Source organism: Symphalangus syndactylus, chromosome 8 (genome assembly GCF_028878055.3).
Source record: "Symphalangus syndactylus isolate Jambi chromosome 8, NHGRI_mSymSyn1-v2.1_pri, whole genome shotgun sequence".
Taxonomy (NCBI): Eukaryota; Metazoa; Chordata; class Mammalia; order Primates; family Hylobatidae; genus Symphalangus; species Symphalangus syndactylus.
In genome coordinates, this window is record NC_072430.2 from 110954688 (window position 1) to 110980050 (window position 25363).

At 42.1% G+C, this 25363-nt stretch overlaps 1 protein-coding gene across 3 annotated transcripts in view; it reads left to right on the forward strand.

Annotated features, from left to right (window-relative positions):
- The first annotated feature begins 4328 nt into the window (after positions 1-4328).
- ADAM23 (ADAM metallopeptidase domain 23) overlaps positions 4329-25363 on the forward strand; it is a 178725-nt gene continuing 157690 nt past the window's right edge. Inside the window, exons 1-2 of one of the 3 annotated variants that reach the window (XM_055290367.2) lie at positions 4329-4924; positions 6138-6355. In XM_055290367.2, coding sequence (XP_055146342.1) covers positions 4711-4924; positions 6138-6355 — 432 coding nt within the window. In that variant the 5' untranslated portion in view covers positions 4329-4710. The remainder of the gene's footprint in view (positions 4925-6137; positions 6356-25363) is intronic. The other 2 variants (XM_055290366.2, XM_055290365.2) reach the window with 2 other exon arrangements.

Here is a 25363-nt window from a genome sequence, read left to right on the forward strand (position 1 = left end):
TGAGAATTTAGTGACTACTTACTGATTAAACAAATATCTAAATTACAATGGAGAGCAATCTTTTCTAGAATTAGAGCCCTCTTTATTGTGGCACATGCTTCCTTCCCTTTTTATGCTTATATGCGTAGGACATAATACAGTTGATGAAAAAAATTTAACCTTACATATGTATATATTTAAGGTATATATATATATATATATATAGTATATGTTATAAGGTATATATATTTAAGGTAAATATATATTTATATTTAATATATATATTTAAGGTAAATATATATATTTATATTTAATATATATTTATATTTAAATATATATATTTAAGGTAAATATATATATTTATATTTAAATATAAATATATATATTTACCTTAAATATATATATATATTTAAATATATATATATTTAAGGTAAATATATATATTTATATTTAAATATATATATATTTAAGGTAAATATATATATTTATATTTAAATATATATATATTTAAGGTAAATATATATATTTAAGGTAAATATATATATATATATATATATATATGTAGAGAGAGAGAGAGAGAGATTTAAAAATGGCTAGCTGACAAACCAGGTCCTGTAGGCTGCATGGTTTTCACATTCTTAAAGGTTTGTAAAGAAAAAAAAAATGCAGCAGAGACCATATGGCCCACAAAGCCCAAAATGTTTATTATCTGGCCTTGTACAGAAAATGTTTGCTGACTCCTGAACCACGTGGCAAGTACCAATAATGAAGCACACTCGCTTTTTACTTTCATGAAGAAATGCATTGTCTCTTCTCCTTTGAAGTATCCACTTCCACTGGTAAAATCAGTCTTCACAGCTATTCTAAAAGGAGGCTGAGAAACCTTCTCTAGCTGGCTGTGTAACACAGGCTGTCCCAGCGAGCTCCTGGGTATAAGCTGCTCTTGAGCCAGAGCTGCTGTTTGAGGCTTGTTCGTGCTCTTGCTTTCACTCCCCAGATCTCTCTTAGTATCAGCACTGTCCACTAATTTGCTGCACACCTTCTTTGACCTTGGCTTTTTGGGCAAATGCTTATTCCATTCCAATTGCTCTTGTAAGTCTGCTTTGCTACCTTCCCCTGCTTTTTTACTTATTTTACCCTCTGGACCTCTCTTCTGTCATCCCCTTCTTCTACTTTCTCCCTTAGCATCTCAGCCCTCTTGAGGCCAAGTCCTTCCACATCTAATATTTCTATTTCTGTCCTTTGCTTGCTCCTGTCCAGACCCAGTTTTCTCACTGTTGCAAAGTGGGTCCAGTTCTACCACTGGAAACAGATTTTGGCAAATAGAGACCTTCTGATCTCTTCCCTCACCAGACCAATGGACCATTTTTGTGAACAGTATGACGACACTTCCTGGGTATTGCTCACATGCACCCTTCATGGTGCTTACCTAGGGTCCATATTGCCTGGTGTAATTTCCTTCCCATGGACCTTCTGGCCACCTGCCTTCACCTACGACTGCAGCATTTCTCCATTTCTGCCACTTTGACTAGATCACTCCAATGGTCCTCTGATGGCCTTAAGATCCAACACACATTTGTAACCAGGGCCATTATAGCACTCAAGCTTCTGGTATATTTCTTTATTCCAGTCCAGCTTGCTGAATCCCTCCCTTTCCTACCTGTGGGTGCCCCTCTATGAATGCTGATTTGATTCCAGGTACTATACTAGGCTCTGGAGTCAGAGATGACCAAGATACAGCCTTGCTCTCAGTATTTTTTGATGGAAGAAAGATGATATGCACATATACGAATACAGAGCAAAGCAGTAGGTGGTAAGTGATTAAGCAAGTCACTAAATCTTATGAAAGCACAGAGGGGAATATTTAGAAGTAAACTCTATAACAATAAAAATTCTGAACTACCTAATAAGAATATTACTAACTCTACCAAGTTGACCAATTAAATTATTTAATCAGTTAATATTTGATTCTGTTTTTAATCTTCCCTTAAATATATGGCTTAAAGACTAAACTTCCAGTACATTTTTTCTAAGTAATGTACTCTTTCTCTGACTCATTATTTCATTTACTGATACCTTATCTTGACTCTAGCTAATGTCTGTAACCATTAAAATTCTGTAAATAAATGCAGTCTTTTGATTATAGTACATAAGACAACATCCCTCTTTGTAAATACCCCAACCCCTCATTAGAAACTATATTGAGGCCGGGTGCAGTGGATCACACCTGTAATCCCAGCACTTTGGGAAGCCGAGGTGGGTGGATCACCTGATGTCAGGAGTTTGAGAACAGCCTGGCCAACATAGTGAAACCCCGTCTCTACTAAAAATACAAAAATTAGCCAGGTGTGGTGGCACGTGCCTGTAATCCCAGCTAATCCCAGCTACTTGGGAGGCTGAGGCAGGAGAATCGCTTGAACCCGGGAGGCAGAGGTTGCAGTGAGCTGAGATCGCACTACTGCATTCCAGCCTGGGTGACAGAGCCAGACACCATCTCAAAAAAAAAAACAAAAAAAAACTATATTGAATCCTCATTCCATACCCCAAGTGTATGAAATGATGTGTTGTAACTGGTGGGTGTGTTTGGTCAGTCCATGTTGGCTGGTAGGTTTATTTATGAGAACAGACTTTAAGAGGTTGTCACTCAATTGCAAGAGATGCCTTTCAAGTAACTTGCATCTGGATGCTTTGCACCTTTCATTTTCCTCTCCCTTCTCATTGCTTGTACATCTCCTTTCTGGCTTGCTTTCTGTCAGGCCCTTTTTCAGGATGCATATTGTGTCAAATATACATTCGGAAAACCTAGCCAGAGCATACTTGACTTGAGGGAGACAACCCTAAGAACATTGACCTGCAGTGGGCACTCCAAGGGGGGCTAGAGTGTTCACTAGCCTGCCCCAAGTGTGACTTCTGCTTGTGTGTACCAACCATTTCTTTATTCATTTAGTACATATTTTCCAAGCGATTTCTCTGTGCCTCAGACACTGTGTGAGGTCCTAGGGACACGATGGTGTGCAGAAGGGAAAACTGTTGTTGCCCTCACATGGGGGAGGTAGCATCCATTACAAATTTACAGGAATAAATATGTGATAATAATATCCTAGCTCAACATAGAAAGGAAGTTATCTCAGTATTTACCTAACAGTTTTGTAATGTGTGTGTGCGCGCGCCTATATGTTTTCTTCTTTTCTCTTTGTTAAGTGTGAGTGGAGAAGATGGCTAACACTGAGTTCTGTCACGGCCATGGCACTTTTATACCCACATCCTTTCTTTTAATCATGGAATTCTCCACCCCAGCCCTCACCCCGTGGATGTCGGAGTAAGACAACATTGTTATCACTCAGATTGTCACTGGGAGGGTGAATAAATGAATGCTTGCATTATGAGAGTTTGGGGGCAGAAATATGCCACAGACTCTTATCTGAAGCCATCAGATTTAGTGGCTGCGAACCCACCGAAGCCAGGGATTTACATTTTTTACAGCAACTAGAGAAAATTTCCCCTTTCCTCTGCAGAAGTCAGGACTGCATCTCAAAAATAGAAATGTGTCCTCCTAAATGTGTGCCCACCCCCGTGGTTGACAAACAACGGATTTCCCAAGATAGCTGCCACACACTCGGTTTCTAATCTCTGTATTGCTTCCCCGCCAGAATGTCGAAGTCCTTCCCGAATATGCCCAGTCATACTTTCTGAACTTTTGAGCAAACACCGTCCGGCTTCTTGTGCTTTCCTCAAAGACCCCAGGCACTGGCAGGGAGGACACAGGCCGGGGCGGAGCGCCCCTGCGCGGGGGATTCCTGCCACTCCGCGCCAGCCTGCGGCGCAAACGCGCTTCTCAGCCGCAGTCCCACCCGCTGCTGGCAATCTGAATGAGGAGCCGCGCTATTTTTACCTCCCCGGCTGCAATCCTTTATATTTACATGCAGGAAGCAAATAAATAAGGGATTAAAAAGGAAATGCGTGGCCTTAGTTTATCCAGAGCAGGAAGGGGTTGGAATAGGAGGGGATATGTGAAGTCTGGGGTGGTGGAAAAGGCAGGTGGACTTCGGCTGTTTGTTTTCTCCCTATCATCCCTGTCTCTGGCCTGGAAGCCCCCGCACTCTCTTTCTTCTGGCTTATCCGTGACTGCTAGCTCCCCCTCCACCGCCCCCATCTTTTGAGGTACCACCCGTCACCTCTGATGCTGCTTGGGCTGCTGCATCACTCTGCTGCTTTACCCCCTTCCCCGCCCCCGAACAAAGCATGCGCAGTGCGTTCCGGGCCAGGCAACAGCAGCAGCACAGCATCCAGCATCAGCATCAGCACCCGAAGCCCCGCTCGGGCGCGCTCTCGGGGGGCGGGGCGCACGCCCGCTCCGCGCGTCCCCGCGCCGCTCGCTCCCGTGCGCCGCCTCAGCATCCTCAGGCCCGGCGGCAGCCCCCGCAGTCGCTGAAGCGGCCGCGCCCGCCGGGGGAGGGAGTAGCCGCTGGGGAGGCTCCAAGTTGGCGGAGCGGCGAGGACCCCTGGACTCCTTTGCGTCCCGCCCCGGGAGTGGCTGCGAGGCTAGGCGAGCCGGGAAAGGGGGCGCCGCCCAGCCCCGAGCCCCGAGCCCCGCGCCCCGAGCCCGGAGCCCCCTGCCCGCCGCGGCACCATGCGCGCCAAGCCGGCGTGACCAGCTCCGCCCGCAGCCGCCCCGCAGCTAGCCCGGCGCTCTCGCTGGCCACACGGAGCGGCGCCCGGGAGCTATGAGCCATGAAGCCGCCCGGCAGCAGCTCCCGGCGGCCGCCCCTGGCGGGCTGCAGCCTTGCCGGCGCTTCCTGCGGCCCCCAACGCGGCCCCGCCGGCTCGGTGCCTGCTAGCGCCCCGGCCCGCACGCCGCCCTGCCGCCTGCTCCTCGTCCTTCTCCTGCTGCCTCCGCTCGCCGCCTCGTCCCGGCCCCGCGCCTGGGGGGCTGCTGCGCCCAGCGGTGGGTATGGCCCCGTGCCCTTTGCGTTGGCTTTCCCGCGGGGCCCTGCAGAGGAAAGCGAAGGGCGCGCGGGTCCGTGTGCTCCGGGCTTGTCCCCGGCTCGGCCTTTCCTTCCCTCCCTGCCTGTCTTTCCACCCTTCTCGTTCCCAAACCCCCATTCATCCCAGTTCACTTTTGGAAGTCCATTTCTGTTGCATTTGCTAAAAACCCATTCCAATTCTTGTTGGTTCCACTGGGAGGTGTTTAGTGGATCCTGGGTCCCTCAGCGATCTCTGTGCAACTTGCGGAGGGGAAACCAGTGGATGGGAAATACAGCGAGGGAGCAAGTTGCTACTTGCGTGGTGGAGCCTTAATGTGAATGCGGGGAGGATGTAGTGATAATAGAGGCAATGGGCTGTTTCCTCAAATTTCCTATCCGGCATATTAAGTGCGGTTGGAATTAAGGTGGGGGAGGCACACTTCGGGGACCAAAGAATTAAGGTGCTGAAGACATACTTCTTGCACGACCTTTGGTTCTGATTTCTCAAAGTGCTTGTCGTTATAATGAACAATTAATATAATACCATCTTGATGATTGGAAATCACTGAAAGCAGAAAGCTGGCTTTGTCAGGAAAATAAAAAGAAATTGGGAAGCTGCCAGCATCTGTATCCCTACATGGCAAAGTATGTTTGCTCATCTCAAAGTTAAAAGAGAAGGGAATTGTCCATTTTGTTAAAAGAGTCAATTAATATTCGGTATCCATAAATTCAGTACTCAGGTTATCTTAGGAGCGTTCTTAGCTCTCGGATGGGATGCCACTAGGCAAAGTAGAGTTGTGCTTCTGTGGACTCAGAGAAGGGGTGGAGATCGGGGGCAGGACCCCTGAACATGTTCATTTAATGACTCTTCTTCCCTCAAGTTCCTTCTACCCCCTCCCCCCAACACTTAGAAGTATAGATTTGAGTCTGACTAGAAATGTATATATGACATAAATCAAAATAAATAGTGCACAGCTGTATAAGCCTTATTGGCTATTTATTAACTTCTCCAGGCCATTTTATTGTTGAAATAACTTGCTTTACTGTAGCTCTACTTCTTAACTGCTTATAAATAGAAAACTGTTTGCAATTAAAGGAAAAATGCATTTTAGTGCTTATGTATTTGTGGGGTAAATATGTATGTGTTTGTGTATGTTTGTGTTTTCTGCTCCCCCAACCCCCTACCTCCACCAGCTCCGCATTGGAATGAAACTGCAGAAAAAAATTTGGGCGTCCTGGCAGATGAAGACAATACATTGCAACAGAATAGCAGCAGTAATATCAGTTACAGCAATGCAATGCAGAAAGAAATCACACTGCCTTCAAGACTCATATATTACATCAACCAAGACTCGGAAAGCCCGTATCACGTTCTTGACACAAAGGCAAGACACCAGCAAAAACATAATAAGGTAGGCAGGAGGCTGGCTGTGCAAAAGTAACTATCATGAAGAGTTTTCCTTTGATTTGATTTTCTGCCAGAAACTGAGTTCACAAATTTTACTGCAGCGTTTTATTAAGAAAGCAATTAATACTATGATAGGGGAGAAACTGGAAGGAATTAACTTGGGATCTACTGGGATAAGACTGTTGTTTCTCTTCTCTGACTAAACGGGAACTAGAATTTTCTGATACCTGAAATGATATCCATGTATCTTTCAGGTACATTGGGCACTGAACAGTAGTTAAGTGAATGTGTTTATGATTCTGACTTGTTTCTGTGAGGCTTTATGTAAGGGTGTAGTATTCTGCCTTGATATAAAACTGCCTCCCATGATAGAAAAACTGCTTTCAATCTGCACATACAAGATTGCTTCAAGAAGCTATTTGGCTGCAGTGTCTCCATCAGTCTTTCCACTTAGAAATTGAGTGTTTAAACAGCCTCTGTTTCTTTAATTGATCAGTAGGAGGAAAAAAAGTTTTCTGTTGTATTTTCAATAGGTAAACAATTTGACACTTAAAAAGATTATGGTGACTAGACACAAATTATTTGCATAATATGAAGACCAATTTTGGTTGGCATAATTCTTCAGTACCTACTCTGCATTGATTATGAGCAGTTGCTTTACTTTCAGGTTAGTTCAGAAAGTGGGACTGATATTTACCAAGGTATCAGTAGAAGACAACTATGTTTAATATCCAAAGAGTTTAAGGGATTTTCTTCCCTGTGTACTATTCTTTACTTGAATTAATATTATTTTGAACCGCCAGCAGATTTACACAATGGATTATCGGTTCCTCTGTCGTTTATCGGGAGCAGAAAATAGAGTCTGTATGTTAAATGTTTCATTTTGACCTGTACTTGTTCAGGTGAGAACAACAGTTAACAGTTAACTGTCTAAACATCTAGAATTTAAGAAAGTATCTGCAGTTTACATCATTGTTTTTATTAGTTTTCTAACATATAGGTGAGTGGTAACAGTATTTATGGGGAGCTAGAAATTTAAGGCTTTTGGGTGATTTTCCTATGTTGTAAAGCAGCTAATATAAAATTCAGGTGACCCGAATGTTTAATTTTTACTATTTTTTACAAGTTAGGTCTCTGAGAAAGTGCTTCCTTCACCTTGAATATTACTGGAGAGGTGAACTTTCTTTCACATTATTTTGAAGTGGCTGCTACCCACCATGACATAAATGTGTCTCTGTTCTCAGCCAGCCCTTTTCTCCATAAGCTCCTATATAACTTAATGGGGTGACTAATAGGTCATGTCTAACTCATTTGTCTTATTGATAGGAGAAATGGGTGTTGTCTTTAAAGAAGAGAAATCCAAGGCCCTTTTGATAAAATGCATTGAGGCTTTTACAGCTTTCCTTATGAATAGGACCTTTTAGAGTTAAGTGGTTAGTTCTCAAACTCCAGCACCTTTGCTTAGGGTGATGGAGGAAGGAAAAACAGCTGCCTCAAAGCCTGTTTCAAAGAATGCTCAAGCCCTCCTCAGCAGAGACTTGAAATTTCAGTGGAACTTTTTAATAACTCAGATATTTGAGGCTATGACTAATGCTTGCCTTATAGTTTAACCTTATGTGGCTGTTTTCTTTGGTGGGACGTGGTTTGACTGTAATATACCTGACTTGCATGATAATAAGGTTTGTTAAACCTGTACCCACCACTTACCTAGAGGAATAGACTTCTCAGTGTGGATCACCTGCTTGCCCTTGGAATGATTCGGTCTCATCCTCCGTCCCCACCCCCAATTGTAGTTGGGTTTCTTTTATACTGTACTTTGAAAAGAATGTTTCTACAGAAATCATATTTGAAAGCATTTTTCTTATTAGTTTAACTTTATAAACATTTGTTGCACCTTCTTGTGTGCAAACAGTATGCTAAGTATTCAAAGATAAGAGATAAAGATTAAAAGGGTGAAAAGACGTGATCTATCCTCCAGGAGACAGGAAAATGAGATAAGCAAGATTCTAAAAGTGCTCCCGTACAGGTATAGACAGTGTTGTTGTTTGGTGGGTGCCCTGAAATTACCCTTTGTGTTCTGTGATCTCCCTTATACTTCTGTTTTTAAGCATCTCTTGAAGTAGTTGATAAAAAGTGTTCCATCTGCTTTCTGCTGTATCTTAAGATGACTTGCTTAATAACAGTGATGAGAGACACTTGCCAGTTCTGCTGCTTTAGAAATGTTTCAGTAAGAAAGTATAGAATTTCATTTCTGCTTTTATGTAAAGAAGTTTTTATTTTAATATCTGTGTTATGTACCTTTTTTTTCCATCCCCTGATTTCATTGCACTGAAGCACATTTTAATGAAAGCCTTAGAAATGCTGAATCACTGTGCCTTTCTCATGGATCCCTGGACTGGGGGTAGAGGTGGAAATGGAAATTCCCAAATACAGGTTGCAAGGCCAAGCTCCACATTTGTCTGAAGAAATTTCACAAATGTTCAATGTTGATCAGTCTTTATAGCTGTGAAAGTTAACATGTTTATTAACTCTTCCAGAATTGGTGAGTGTAAAAGCAGATTGTGCAAACCACCTCTTTGCATGCTAATGTTTCCGAATGCCTTAATGTTTCTTTGTCAAAGAATGTTGAAAAATCTTTTTTATCTGCATAGAGTGATGTATAACCAGTTGTCCAAACTGTGCCATTTTTTAAAGTAGAAGTGGGCACTCCTAATAATTATACCAGGATAGTAGGCATAAACCAAGGTAGTCCAGAGCAGGCAGGGAGTTTTGACACCTTGGATCTAAATGCTGTATTCCTTGATTTTTGGTGCTTACTCAAATTCAAGATTCTTTAAAGACAATTTTATTTTCTGATGATTTATTATAAATTCTTTCTTACTAGCTAGGAAGTCAGATTCCTGCCATGTAGCAGTATTAGGGTCTGAAATGGAAAAATTTAATTTTGCTTTGTGTGATATTGTGAAATGTATTTGGTAATTATCCTGTTTCCTGGTACACAGTTTCGAAGACCCTTGGAATGTCCAGAGTGATGAGTGTCTTTCATATGCCAATGAGATGGGTAGCTGGGGGTCCCTAGATAGCTTCAGGATGGGAGCTGGTCACCAGAAGGACCAGCACATTATTAGAGGTTTAGGATTTGCACCCCACAACCCCAAAGAGAGAGGCGGAAGGTTGAGTTGATCACCAATAGCCAGTGATTTAATCAGTCATGCCTAAGTAAGGAAGCATCCATAAACACCCAAAAGACTGGATTCTGGAAACTTTCGGATAGCTGAACATGTGGAACTTCCTGGAGGGTGGAGTTCCTGGGGAGGGCATTGAAGATCTTTGCCCTGTGTGTCTCTTCCATCTGGCTCTTCATCTGTATTCTTTGTAATATCTGTTATGTAAATGGTAAGAGTAAGTAAAGTATTTCCTGAGTTCTGTGAACCGCTCTGGCAAATTAATTTCAGGGGATTGTGGCTACCCCAATTTATAGCTGATCTGTCAGGAGCACAGGCCTCCATCTGGAGCTTGAGATTGGCATCTGAAGTGGGCATCTGTAGGCTTGTGGGACTAGGCCTTCAACCAGTGGATCTGACGCTGTCTCCAGACTAAGAGTGTCAGAATTGAATTGGAGGACACCGAGGTGGTATGTAATGGAGAATCTGCAGAATTACTTGGTGTGTGGGGAAAACCCTCCTATACATCAGATATCAGAAGTGTTGGGTTAAGTGTTGTGTGAGACTAGAGAAGGAAAAAACATTACTTTTTTCTTATATCTCTTACTTTGTTATCAAGATCGATCTTTTTCACTTGTAGAGACTTTTATGGGCATAAATGGAATTGTATGATTACTAAATATAAGTGTTTTATTAACCATTAATGCAATATATTAATACAATGGACCATACATTTTAAAAGCAGGAGAAACACTTTAGATTCATTCATTCATTCTGAGATAATTCTATGTGGTCTGTTCCTAGGAAAGTTAAGGAGGCTTTTCCTGAAACTTTAGTCAAAAACTAGTTGTCCTCCTGGGCGTGGTGGCTCATGCCTGTAATCCCAGCACTCTGGGAGGCTGAGGCGGATGGATCACCTGAGGTCAGGAGTTTGAGACCAGCCTGGTCAATATGGTGAAACCCCATCTCTACTAAAAAAATATAAAAATTAGCTGGGCGCAGTGGTGCGCACCTGTAATCCCAGCTACTCGGGAGGCTGAGGCATGAGAATCGCTTGATCCCGGGAGGCAGAGGTTGCGGTGTGCATCACTGCACTCCACCCTGGGCCACAGAATGAGACTCTGTCTCAAAAAACAAACAAACAAACAACCCCTCCCCCCCAAAAAAAACAAACTACTTGTCCTATATCATGTTCCCTTAGGAGTCTCTTCTCTTCTGGTTGGGAAGGGATTGTGAAGATGCACGATGCACAGCACCAGACTTTGGGGAAAGCTGACTAGTTGCCCTGTGTGTGGCTCAGTCTTTTGCTTTCTCTACTACCTACCACCCCAGGATGAAGAGAGAAGAGAGAGAAGTTTAAGTGACTTTAGATCTTGGTGATTATTTTTATTTCCTTCTCTATTTTAAGACAGGACTGGTTCCACATTTCTTGACTTTCCAGAAACCAGTTGTTCCATTGTTGTTGGTATGGGACAACAGAAAGAGGAACATGGGACGAAGAGTCCCACCTGTCTCTGCCATGAGATGTTGGCACACTTTTTTACAATTCTGGAACATATATTTTTATGACCTTTATTATAAGGAATTAATTTAAAAAATCAATAGAAAGTTTTATACTGTGGAACATGGGGAAAAGATTTCCCTTCTGGAAGTTTCTTTAGCAAGCCCAGACTTTATCTAAAGAGCTGCCTTTATCTAAACAGCCTTCCCAAGTTTTCCAGGTCTTCCTAAGCAGTCATTACAAAGTTGTAATATATAGAATTCAGGCTCGTAATGATTTTACTTGTAATGCTTGGCATGTAGTAGGCCTTCTGTGGAATGAATTGATGATTGAACACTCATATGTTAGAGTATAGTGGTTCCCATGGAATTTATGTAATAATCAAACTAAAATTCAAAAGGACCTTCAAAATACTCAAGTGTTTTTGGCACTGTGCCAAATCAGTAGGAGAGCCAATTTTGGTCTTGAGTTTTTAGCACTGCATAAGTCACACTAACTATATACTTACACTACCTCAAGTAGCAAAAATACCTATATCAACAATTCTTAGATACTGTCTCTCACTGCTACCCATCATTAATGTGATAATCAAGAGCTATCTGGTAGTTTTTGTTATTTTTATGGTGGAGCAAGAAACTACTCAAATAGTTTCCAATAAATCAGATTTACACATAGTAGGTGTTCAGTTTTGTTTGATTCAGCAAACATTTATTGAATACTTCTTTTGAATCAGGTGCTGTGCTAGACTCTGGGGAAAATGAAGAAGACTAACACTTTGTCCCTACCTTTGCTCACTGGTGGAGTGTCAGAATCAAGGTAGCTGCTGATGTGTGGTTTATGTTAGTGCAGTTACTAGTGGAAGGAACAGAAGGCTGTAGGCATCCAAAGGAGAGAATAACCATTGCCTAGGGAAGTCAAAGAAAACCTCATAGAGGAAGAAACAATTGAGCTGGCCCTAAAGAACAATTAGGAGTTAAGTTTGTGCAGAAGGTGGAGAAAAGAAGATCCACAGAATCGGCAGAGGAGAGGCTTCACGTGCAAAGGCCTGACTTGCTTGGGTAGCAGCAAGTTATTTGGGTGGTGAGTGCAAGAAGGGGAAACTCAAGTGTAGGAAACTTCAAAGACAGGGTCTCTCTCTGTCACCCAGGCTGTAGTGCAATGGTACGAACTTGGCTGACTGCAATCTCCACCTCTCGGGTTCAAGCAGTTCTCCCACTTCAGCCTCCCATGTAGCTAGGACTATAGGTGTGTGCCACCACACCCAGCTAATTTTTGTGTTTCAAGTAGAGATGGGGTTTCACTATATTGGCCAGGTTGGTCCCGAACTCCTGACCTCAGGTGATCTGCCCACTGTGGCCTCCCAAAATTCTGGGATTACAGGCATAAACCACTGTGCCTGGCCTAGTGTAACATTTGTAATCAATTTTTAAATATCCTATTTAGTTCCTCTAGGAACCCAGTGACATAGGCATTTATAGATGTAGCAGTTGAGATTTATAGTTAGTATCTTCAGTAAGGAGAAATAGCTAGTAAATGGCTGAGAGAGCCAGGATTTGAACCCAGGTCTTCCCTTTGCAGAGCTCATGCTGAAGAGAGGTAGGGTGTATTGGGAGTGGCAGGAAGTGAAGGTGGAAGAAAGGAAGGAAGACTGTGAAGACACAGGGGGTCTGGATTTATTCTATATCAAATTGTAAGTCCTAGGAAGTCAAGAGGTGAGTGCATATTGATTGAGCATAGATGAGTGCCAATTATGTGGCTCCCCAGCGAGCTTTACTTCTAGTAGGAGGAGACAGACCATAAACATGCCCAGAGCAGCAATGACAACCACACAAAGATTTTAGGTGTTGACAAGTGCTTGCAGAAGATAAAAAGGCATAATATGGTAGAGAGTGGTGGGTGTGATGATTTCTCTTGAAGAATCAGAAGATTGGGCTTACGGCCCCGGGTGGGAGTAATTCATCTAGGGAGTAACCCACCTACAGGTAAGATGTGGCTCCTCTTTAGATAGGATGACACATGCTGTTTACTGCAGTGCCCTCATTCTTTGTTGCTAACACTAACCCTTCTGCATTTCTGGTCCCTTTGGGCATTTGAATTTGGACTCTGGTCTTTGATTATTCTCTTCCATAAAGTCTAGACCATTTTTGGACATTTCATCCTGGTTTGGTCCAACTGCTACTGTGCTTTCCAGCAGCCTACAGCTGAGCTGTGCTGTTGAAAGTCTTGCTTCAGCATGCATCCCTAAATAATGCTTTCTGCTCATGGGTTGACTCATTCCTGCTAACTATGTAACTATTAGTGTCATTCTGTCTTCACTTATTCTCAGGCTTTGTTAACAGGGTGGACCACTGTCCTTCTCTTTACAGTTGGTGAAAAAATAACCCAGGAGGCCAGGTGCAGTGGCTCACACCTGTCATCCAAGCATTTTGGGAGGCTGAGGTGGGAGGATCACTTAAGGCTAGGAGTTTGAGAGCAACTCAGGCAACCTAGCCAGAACCCGTGTCTACAATAAGTTAAAAAAATTAAAAAGAAAAAATAACCCAGGAGCATTTGCCCAATGGTGAGGCCCAGTGTGAAGGTAAATCATGCAGAAAAAGAGCTCTCCTTCCTGCCTTCCTCATCCTTCTCAGCCGTGCCCCACTGTTTTCCCAGCCATCTAAGAGTGAACCTTGGGAGTCATCTTTGACTCTTCTCTCTCCTGCCTATAAATAGTCGCCGATTAAGTCTTGACGTGTCTCCCATGACTCCATCCCTCCCCCCTTCTCTGCATTGTGTTCTTGTCATCGCCTCTGGTCGGTCTCTCTGTCAATCCATCAGTCCCACTGCTGACAGATTAATCTTCATGGAACACTTATTTCATCATGTGACTCCCTTTATCCACATTCAACAAGCATAATTTCAGCTAGATGAATTTTTCTCGTGGAGCAAGGGAGAGGATGTAAAATTCTCTTGAGAAGAACTGCTGCTTTCCTTCTTACACCATACATTTGCTGTTCCCTTCTCCTTTCAGCATTTTTCCAGGCCTGTTTACCCAAAAGTCAGTCCATAGCAGGATATAATTTTGGATGATTCTATTCATTTCTGTCCAAACCCTGGGGCTAGTTATGGAAAACCCCTGTGACCAGTGGCAAGAACCAAATCTGTCAGGAATGTGTTCTTAGACTTTCAAGTCCAAATTCTGTTACATTCCTGCCTCAGAACATCATGTCATCTCCATCTTTAAGATCTGAATAATTAATTGCTAGTAGAGTATCAGTTTTCTAAATGAAAATATTTTATTCCTTTCAAGAATGTATACAATTCTAAGGCTTTATTCATACAAAGTATTCAGTTCACAATTGATACGGGCACCCTTTAACCTTATGAAAGACTCATTGATTCATATAATTCATTCATTCAGAATCTACTGAGTGAATTTTCAGTTTTACAAAGGAGTCTTTGTATTTAGAATTTGTATAAATTCCGTATGATTTTAATTAAATTTAATGGTAGAAATGCTATTATAAAAAGGCTAGATCCAGTTATGTTTTACTCAGAATAATGAAGAATTAAAAACAATCGTGTTAATTCATGGCCAATTTGAATAAAACTTTTACTTTCTATAAAGTGACATGAGAGGTTCATTCTCCATCACAGGGTACCCCGGTCTGGGACAGACGTGAACCTGTGAATTAGCACAATGTTTTTCAAATAAAGTTTTGTTATATGGGTGTCCTGTCTGGCTAAAGAATAGAGAGAGGCTAATTTCCTCGTTTGGAACATTACACATTGATAAATTCAAGCCCTATGTATTGTGAAAGATGTTTGTTACCAAGATCTACCTTAAGATCTAAGTGTTCTCTAAGCCTTTGATTTAGAAATGAAAAGGACAGAAATTCAAACAAGTCTTCTCTGCTGATAGACACTAATTACAGAGTAGTTAAGTTCAAACAAACCAATGAACCAAAGTGTAAATAGAACCTTTGAATTAGTCCATTCTCACACTGCTATAAAGAACTACCTGAGGCTGGGTAATTTATGAAGAAAAGAGGTTTAATTAACACATAGTTCCACAGGTCGTACTGGAAGCGTGGCTAGGAGGTCTCAGGAAACTTACAGTCATGATGGAAGGTGAAGGGAAAGCAAGCAAGTCTTACCATGGCATAGCAGGAGAGAGAGAGAGAGAGAGAGAGAGAGAGAAGTGCCATACACTTTTAAACCATCAGCCCTCGTGAGAACTCACTCACTATCATGAGAACAGCATGGGGGAAATCCATCCCCATGATCCAGTCACCGCCCACCGGGTCCTTACCCCAATACTAAGGATTACAATTCAACATAAGATTTGGGTGGGGACACAGAACCAAACCATAACATTCCACCCCAGCCCCTCCCAAATCTCCTGTTCTTCTCACATTTCAAAACCAATCATACCTTCCAACAGTTCCCCCAAAGTCTTAACTCATTCCAGTGTTAACTCAAAAGTTCAAGTCCAGAGTCTCATCTGAGACAAGGGAAGTCCCTTCTACTTATGGGTCTGTAAAATAAAAAACAAGTTAGTTACTTCCAAGATACTGTGAGGGTACAGGCAGTGGGTAAATGCTCCCATTCCAAAAGGGATACATTGGCCAAAATAAAGGGGCTACAGGCTCCATGCAAGTCCAAAACCTAGCAGGGCAGTCACTGAATCTTAAAGCTCTGAAATAATTGCCCTTCTCACATCACATAAATGTCTCACATCCAGGGCACACTGATGCAGGGGGTGGGCTCCCACAGCCTTGGGCACCTCTGCCTTTATAGCTCTGCAGGGTACAGCCTCTGTGGCTGCTTTCATGGGCTGGCGTTGAGTGCCCGTGGCTTTTCTAGGTGCACGGTGCAAGCTGTTGATGGATCTACCATTCCAAGGTCTAGAGGGCAGTGACCCTCTTCTCACAGCTCTTGTAGGCAGTGCCCCAGTGGGGACTATGTATGGAAGCTCCAACCAAACATTTCCCCTCTGCACTCCCCTCATAGAGGTTCTCCATGGGGGCTCTGTCCCTGCAGCAGATTTCTGCCTGGATATCCAGGTGCTTCGTACATCCTATGAAATCTAGGCAGAAGTTTCCAAGCCTTGACTTTTACCTTCTGCATACATGTGGGCCCAATACCACGTGGAAGCCACCGAGGTTTGGGGCTTGGACCCTCTAAAATAAGAGCTTGAGCTGTACCTTGGCTCTTTTTAGCCATGGCTGGAGCTGGAGTAGATGAATGTAGGGTACCATGTCCTGAGGCTGCACAGAGCAATGGGGCCCAGACCTGGCCCGAGAAACCGTTTTTCCCTTCTAGGCCTCTGGACCTATGATGGGAGGGGCTGCCATGAAGGTCTCTGAAATGCCTTGGAGGCATTTCCATTCACCTCCTCTTAGGCAGGCTTCTGCAGCAGGCTTGAATTTCTCCTGAGAAAATGGGTTTGTGTTTTCTGCCACATGGTCAGGCTGCAAATTTTCCAAACGTTCATGCTCTGCTTCTCTTTTAAATATAAGTTCCAGTTTCAGACCATCTCTTCATTCACGCATATGGGCACATACTTTTAGAAGCAGCCAGGCCACATCTTGAATGCTTTGCTGCTTTGAAATTTCTGCCACAAGATACCCTAAATCATCTCTCAATTTCAGTGTTCCACAGATCTCTGGAGCAGGGCACAATGCCTCCGGACTCTTTGCTAAAGCATAGCAAGAGTGATCTTTACTGTAGTTCCCAATAAGTTCCTCATTTCCATTTCAGATCACCTCAGCCTGGACTTCGCTGTCCATATTACTATCAGCATTTTGGTTAAAATCATTCAACAGGTCTGTATGAAGTTCCAGACTTTCCCACATTTTCCTGTCTTCTTCTGAGCCCTCCAAACTGTTCCGACCTCTGCCTGTTACCCAATTGCAAGGGTGCTTCCACATTTTCCGGTTTCTTTATAACAATGTCCCACTCCTGGTACCCATTTTCTGTATTAGTTCGTTCTTACACTGCTGTAAAGAACTACCTGAGACTAGGTAATTTATGAAGAAAAGAGGTTTAATTGACTCACAGTTCCACAAGCTATACAGGAAGCGTGACTGGGAGGTCTTAGGAAACTTATCATGGCAGAAGGCAAAGGGGAAGCATGCACACCTTACCATGGAGCAGGAAAGAGAGAGCAAGCAAGGGGGGGAAGTGCCACACACTTAAACCATCAGCTCTCATGAGAACTCACTCACTCTCATGAGAACAGCATGAGGGAAATCAACCCCCGAGATCCAATCACCTCCCACCAGGACCCTCCTCTAAAATTGGGGATTACAATTCAACATGAGATTTGTGTAGGGACATAGAGCCAAATCATATCAACCCTGGACTGGTGACTATGAGAGCAGCCTGGGGGAAATCCATCCCCATGATCCAGTCACTTCCCACCAGGTCCCTCCCTCAACACTGGAGATTACAATTCAACATGATATTTGCATGCAGGCACAGAGCCAATCATGTCAACCTTGGACCAGTGACTATGTTGCTCTTGAGCTTTGATCTGTAATTATATAGCTGGGCACACTCACTTTTGCTTATCTGCAAGGCAGTGAGGGAGTCATCCTGCCACATTAAAAAAAAAACTTAGATGGTAATGAGAACAAGGTAGTCACATATTCCTGGACCACTTCTTTTTGCCCTCAGTGGGGCTAAAGATTAAATTTAGAAGTAGTCAAATCAAGCACAGCTAGAGACATCATAAAGAACATTCCAGAGCCATGGAGATAGAGGTTTTTGAGTATCTGTTGAATTCCAGTGCGTTTTAGAACCTCCTTTCCCTTAGTGTGGTTATTTAATAATTTACTGCATCAAGTTGTAGTCTGGATCACTTAATCGGGTGCTTTGTGCTGTCTTTTAATTGTAAGCAGGCCTGCTAATACCATATACTATAATAGCTGTATTGCAGATGGGCTCCATTAACAATGTGAATCAATCAATGCTTAAGAGAGTCCTCTCTCCCCATGTTTATCCTCGCTTTTTATGTTTTCAGGTGAGTAGAATGCATGAAATCAACTTCAGCTCAACTCTCCAATGCATTGGTAATAAATATAATATATTGCCTTTCTATGGAACCTGAATGGTTTTATTGAGGCACTTTCATATCTGTAATCTCACGTGGTCCTCGCAGAATAACTGCCAAGATGATTATTATTTCTGTGTTCTGGATGAGGAAATGCAACCAGAGGATGAGTCAAAAGCCCAAACAAGTCAGGTCAGTTTGCTGTAGGTCTTAAGAATTATTAGCGTGACCAAAACGACCAGGACTGTGGTTTATACACTTCCAGTCTCTGGTTCTTTTTTCACACATCTGTGGGTTGAATAGGGAAGTTTCTGTCCTTTGTAGACACCTTTCTTCTTGATGATAAAGACCTGTGAACTAACTGCAGCTGAACTATATGCGTGTGTACACACCTCCCTTGGCCTTCCTCTATGACCAGCTGGTTTTCTCATCTTTTTTTTCCTTCCCTAAATGAGTACTCCAGATAAATAACCTTGTTTAAACTACTAGCATTTTTAGAATATTTTGCTTATCTGCTTACCTTTCCTTCTTTAATTTTCATTTTCCTCTAGCAGTTTTTCCTTCTTTCTTGTATATGGAACAAAGTGGTCATGTTTGGTGTTTCCAAATAATATGTCAGACATTCGTACCATTCTAGAAGTAGATTTTCTTTTTATTTTGAAAAATATTTTCTAATATAGAAGTATGCTGCTTGAAGAAGTAGGTCTTCAAAATAAACTGAATTTAATTAGAACTGGTTAATACAGCCTTTATTTTTTACTAATTAAAGAAATGATACACACCCAATTTAAACTTTTTTTTTTTTTTTTTTTTGAGACGGAGTCTCGCTCTGTCGCCCAGGCTGGAGTGCAGTGGCGTGACCTCGGCTCACTGCAAGCTCCACCTCCCGGGTTCACGCCATTCTCCTGCCTCAGCCTCCCGAGTAGCTGGGACTACAGGCACCTGCCACCACGCCCGGCTAATTTTTTGTGTTTTTAGTAGAGATGGGGTTTCACCGTGTTAGCCAGGATGGTCTCGATCTCCTGACCTCGTGATCCGCCCGTCTCTGTCTCCCAAAGTGCTGGGATTACAGGCGTGAGCCACCGCGCCTGGCCCCAATTTAAACTTTTTGTCAGCATGTGAAATGCAGTATAGCCAGTGTTTCTGCACTGACATCATATTTTGGTGCAAAGCAAGGAAATTGGCGTTTTAATTATCCACTATAGCCATTTATTTGTGGGATAAATATGATTGTGCTACTAGGCTGTATAGAATGTCAGAAATTCCTTTGACTTCTCTTTTCTGGAGGAAGAATGGTTGGAGGTCAAGTTTCTGGAGGTCTGACAGATCAGCTGTTACCAACTATCTGGAACTGGACAAGTTACTTAGCCCCTCTAAGCCCCAGCTTCCTTATCAATCACATGGACATAATAATAGTGCCCATCCCAGAGACTGTGGCTGGCCTACATGGCATCCCCTATGTAAAGTGGTTTGCACAGTGCCTGGCATACAGGAGGTACATGGGAAATGTTACTGACTAATGACTGACCAGAGGCTTAGGGAATCCAAGTTGTGAACTGCTCTTTCATGAATAAAGTATTTCTTTTATTAAAAAAGAAAGGAGATTTAAGGGTAATTGTGAGACAGTTGTGGCGAGGGGTGATTCTCAGGGTCTTCCTGGTTGTATGGCTGCAGATGAGCTTGACTGGTCTACCTCCAGACATAAGTGAACACCTAAGAAGGAGAGACTACATTAGGATGCACATGATGTCTCAGAGGCTGCAAGCCCTGGACCACATCAAGGCAGTTGTACTGTAGGGGTGTAAAGAAGTTTTCCATAAACCTTTGCCTATAATCAGGGCACTCTAGGTCAGGCTTGGATATTAGGCATTTTAGTGGGTTGTCAAGGTGAACCATTTGCTTCTTGGAGCTAATTGCCAAGATGGGTATGGTATGGCCCCAAATACTTATACTATAAATAGCACATGTTCAGATGATAATTTCCCCAAGGCGTATTCCAATTAGACATCCACCCACCTCTCCTCTCTTTCCCCCAACTCACCAAACGAAACCAAACCTAAGAAATATTTTCATCTGCCTTTGGTAGTTTTCTGGCTTTGGAATGAAATGGAACAATTATAAAACAATGACAAGTAGAATAGGACATAGACCTCCCAACCCAGAAGAAATTTAACAGGGTAGAAATATCAGACATAAATTCTGTTTTTATTTGGACACTAGGACAATTGAATATGTTATGACAAGGTGATAAGATTTTGGTTTTTGCATCTTAACAGACTTAACCAAGAAGAGTTAATACACTGATTCCCCTCTTCTTATAAATTATGGCTAAAATTATGAGAGTTAGTAAACTTGGTAATTACTGTGGACAGCCCTGTGTAAATGTAATGGAGTTTCATCTCTGCAGAACGTTTAGACTGTAGTTAGAAGCATTTATCACTGTTGGGCTGCATAAGTACGGTCACTTGTTCCCTTCAGAACCAGTGTGATACTGAGATGATGCCGTCTTATTATTTTTGGCTTTGCAGTGGTTTGTTAAACAGTTTTTGGAAATGGTTAATTATTATTCTTTACTCTTCTAATTAACTATAACTATATCCTTATTTATTCTTTTTATTTGGGACGTTAATCCTTTTAAGACCTACTAATGCATTTTAGGATTATTACCCAAATAGTATATTTATGAATTATCCTGTCTGCCATCAGATCTTAAATTTGTTTTTCCATTTAGTTTTTCAGAGTTCTTGGACTTCCCTTATATTTTCACACCGTAATGTGTTAAACATTTATTAACTTATTTGTATGAAGCACTTGTTTGTGATGTAATCGTTTGAGAATCTTTGTTCTTTCACAGAAAGCATAATCTCTTCCTTGATACACAGACCTACATATCCAGCTATTTAACCTATATCTCCACTTGGATGTCTTATAGGCAACTCAAGCTTAACATACCCAAAATGGAACTCTTGATTGTACTATCTTCTACCCTAGCCCGTCCCTCCCAGATCTTTCCCATCTGGTTAAATGGAACATCACCTTCCAGTTGCTTAGGCCAAAAACCTTTTGCCTTCTCTTCCTCTGAAGCATCATGCCAAGCCATCAAGTTTTCTGTTCCCTTAAAAAACTATCCAGAGATCCAGCCACTTCTTCTTTGCTGCCAACCTGGTCTAACCCACTGTCACACGCACCATTACAGTATCTTCTTCTCTTCTCCCTGATTTTGTCCCTCTCCTATCACTCTGGTTCTCCTCTGTTTCACACATATCAGGCAGAATGATCCTTTTTAAATTCTGATTGGATCATTTCACTCTTGGCTCAACCTCCAGGGATTTCCCATCTACTCAGAATGACTTTTTTTTTTTTCCCACCTCCAATCATAATGTGGTCACTGAAGAAAATTAGGCTACTGTTAGTTGTTATAGTTGGTTGGCAGGAAGTGCTCTTTATGTTTGTGTATTTAAACACATGCCCTAGAAAGACTAATGAGATATAAAAAGTTGGGCGCTTATAATTCTATTTTTAATTTTTAGAGGAACCTCCATAGCATTTTCCATGGTGGTTGCACCATTTTATAATCTCACCGATGGTGCTCAAGTGTTCCAATTCTCCACATCCTTACCAGCACTGGTTATTTTCTGTTATTTATTTTTTTTAAAATATTAGCCACTCTAATGAGTATAAAGTGGTATCTTTGTGGTTTGGTTTGCATTTCCCTAATGATTAGTGATGTTGAACATCTTTTCATGTGTTTATTGGCCATTTTTACATTTTATTTGGAGAAGTGTCTATTCAGTTCTTTGCTCATTTTCTAATCTAGTTGTTTGCGTTTTTTTTGGTTGTTGCTGCTGAGTTGTAGGAGTTCTTTATGTACTCTGGGTACCAATCCCTTACCAAATACATGATTTACAAATATTTTCTCCCATTCTATGGGTTGGCTTTTCATTCTGTGGATAGAGTCCTTTGATGCACAAAAGTTTTAAATTTTGATGCAGTCCGATTTATCTGTTATTTATTTTGTTGCCTGTGCATTTGGTGTTATATTCAAGAAATCATTTCCAAATCCTATGTTATGAAGGTTTTCCCCTCTGTTTCCTGCTGAGTTTAGTCATTTTAGCTCTTATGTTTAGGACTTTGGTCCATTTTGAGTTAATTTTTAAATGGTGTAAGGTTAGGGACCAACTTTATTTTAATTTTTTGCATGTGGATGTCTAGTTTTCCCAACACCATTTGTTGAAAAGACTGTTCTTTCCCTTGTGAATGTTTTCCCATTTGTTTGTGTCTTCTTTAATTTCTTTCATTCTTTTTTTTCTTTTTTTTTTTTTGAGACGGAGTCTCCCTCTGTTGCCCAGGCTGGAGTGCAGTGGAGCGATCTCGGCTCACTGCAACATCTGCCTCCTTGGTTCAAGTGATTCTCCTGCCTCAGCCTCCTGAGTAGCTGGGATGACAGGCCCCCACCACCACACCTGGCTAATTTTTGTATTTTTAGAAGATGGGGTTTCACCATGTTGGTCAGGCTGGTCTTGAACTCCTGACCTCAAGTGACCCACCTGCCTCAGCCTCCCAAAGTGTGTGATTACAGGCGTGAACCTGTGATTACAGGCATCTGGCCTGAGGTAGTTTCCTTCTATCTGTTTTTGCATATTTTATCTCATAAGTTTCTTTAAAAGGGAGACCAGACTATGAGTAGAATAATTGACTGGCTGTGCAATAGATAGCCAATTTTGGCTAAGACACTTATATCTGTAGGTATAAATTTCCTAATTTTAAAAATAAGGAGGTTGAATTAGATTTGGGAATCTCAAACTTTAGTGTGAGTTGGAACCACTTGGGGAAGTTGTTGAAAAGATTTTGAGTTTGTAGGTCTGTACGGGGTCTGGTGGTTTGCATTTTTATAAGTCTCAGGTGATTTTGATGTGGATGCGTTTGTTCTCTAGAATCTCTTATGGCTCTAAAATTCTGTGAAATATCCTCCAATAAAAGGTATTTGTTAGAGGACATGAAATGAGGGTATGGGCCATTGAATTAGGGATTGTTCGTTATTCCAAGCCATGGTTGCATTTGTGGACAAGCAGCCTCCTGAGATTTGGGCATGTTAGATGGAGAGTAGGAATTATGAAGTGAGGACATTTATTGCTTGAAAATGAAAAGAGTAGCTGGCTTCAGGAGTGGCTGGTGTGAGATGATTCAGGGACAAAAGAGCTTTTGCAAAACAGAAGCAGAGGAGAGGGGCTAAGGAACAGTGGTCAGCAGAGAGGCTGCTGGGGGAATCACACTGCCTCCTTGATTTATCACTAGGAAGTCCAGAAAGTCCTGATTTACCACCAGGAAGTCCAGAAACAAAGACAGTCTCTGGTCTGGGAATTCTAAACAGGAGTGCTGGGAGCCTAGAGCAAAGGAATGTTACTGGAGGTGAAAAACTGGTGACCAATTTGCATACACATGCACACTTACACCTGTAAAATTAGTGTAAATATGTCATATAAAATTAGTGGTTACTGTGGTATATTTACTTACACGGTCTAAGAATCCAGAGTTCATAAAAATATAATATGAAAAGTGAAAATTTCTCTCCCAGCACACCCCAAAGTCTGTTACATTTCTGTTTTTAGTTCTCACAACGTTAAATAATTTATCTCTACCCTATTTTTAGATCCTTCAACCTAAGTACTATCTTTTGTCTGCCTGCTCTGAAAGGCAAAGACTGTATCACACTATGGTGTTCTTCCCCTTTTCGCCCTACCACTTCGATTTTTTTTTTTTTTTTTTTTTAATTCCTTACTTATTTTGAATTTGCTGTGGTCATTTTACATTTGAAAAGGACTTGGAGCAGCGGGACTTAGGGTTAGAATTCTGTGTTCAGTTGTTGTCTTCTGCCCCTGGGGAGAAAAGTAAACATGGAGACTCAGCAAGAACAGCTGGAACCCAAGTACCCCCATTTGATGATTTGTCGGGAGCTCCTGCTTGGCATACAAAGCCTGAGAAGGTTGATGGTGAGGGATGGAGAGACATTTTGTGAAGGAAAAATTGCATATTTCCTGCTTTGTTATTTTTTTTTAAAGTTAAGAAGGGGCCAGAGGATGAAGAGTCTATACAGATTTTGTTGTGGTTTCATCAGGAAGCCACTGATGGGTTTTAAACAAGGAAATAACATTACCCGATTTATATTTTAATAAGATCATTATGGCAGCTCTCTGGAAGATGGACGGACAGGATGGGGCAAGAGTGGCTGCAGGGAGACCAGTTGGGAGGGGCTTGCATTTGTCCAGGCAGTGATGGTGTGGACTGCACTGGGTGATGAGCAGAGGAATTGCAGGGATGCAAGTAGATTTGGGATACATTTTGGATTATTGTAGGCTAGAAGAGGAGAGGAGTTATAGTAGACGCATTCCCCTAAAGATGTCCACATCCTAATCTCCAACACCTATAAATATGTTCTCTTACGTGGCAGAAGACACTTTGTAGATATGACTAAATTGAGGCTATTGAGATGGGAGCATATCCTGGATTATCTGGGTGGGCCCAGTGTAATCACAAGGGCCCTGATACAGTCAGAGAGAAGGAGATGTAATGTTGGAAACAGAGGTTTGAGTGATGCGAGGAGGGGCCCACAAGCCAAGGAATACAGACAGCCTTTAGAAGGTGGAAAAGATTAGGAAACAGGCTCTTCCCTAGAACCTCCAGATGGAGCCAGCCCTGCCATCATCTTAACTTTAAACTCTAGACTTTGATTTTGGACTTTTGACCTCCAGAAGTATAAGATGATAATTTGTGTTGTTTTAAGCCATGACATCCAGGGAAACTTGTTAGCAGCAGGAAATAATCCAGCAGTCAAAAATGACTACTATGCTTTATCCTGGGGAATAGTGCTACTAAGTCCCAATGTGGGGCCGAAAAGGAAGGTTTAGGAGGCTGACGGGAAACTGAGCCTGTTCAGCTCAGGAGGACTGTTGGTCATCTGTGTGCATATGTTAATGACCTCGTTGTCCCTGGGATCAGGGGCAGGTCAGGATGAGATGGAAATGTGGGAGCCTTCACCAGGTAAATGGTATGTAGAGACCTGGGGTTTCACCTATGGAGAGACTATATTACGTGAATTGTGGAAAAACAGCTTAGTAATTTCCGTCAGAGGCTACATAGAGACCTATTCCCTCTCATTGCTTGCTATCTAAATTATAGTTGTTTTCTTTTGAGTCATCAAATGACATTTCAAAAGACAATATGAAGCTGCCACTTTGGGAGAAAGAAAGCAATATGAAGCAGCTTTTTTGAAGATCAAATTTCTGGACTCTGTAGATAGTTGCAATATTTCTT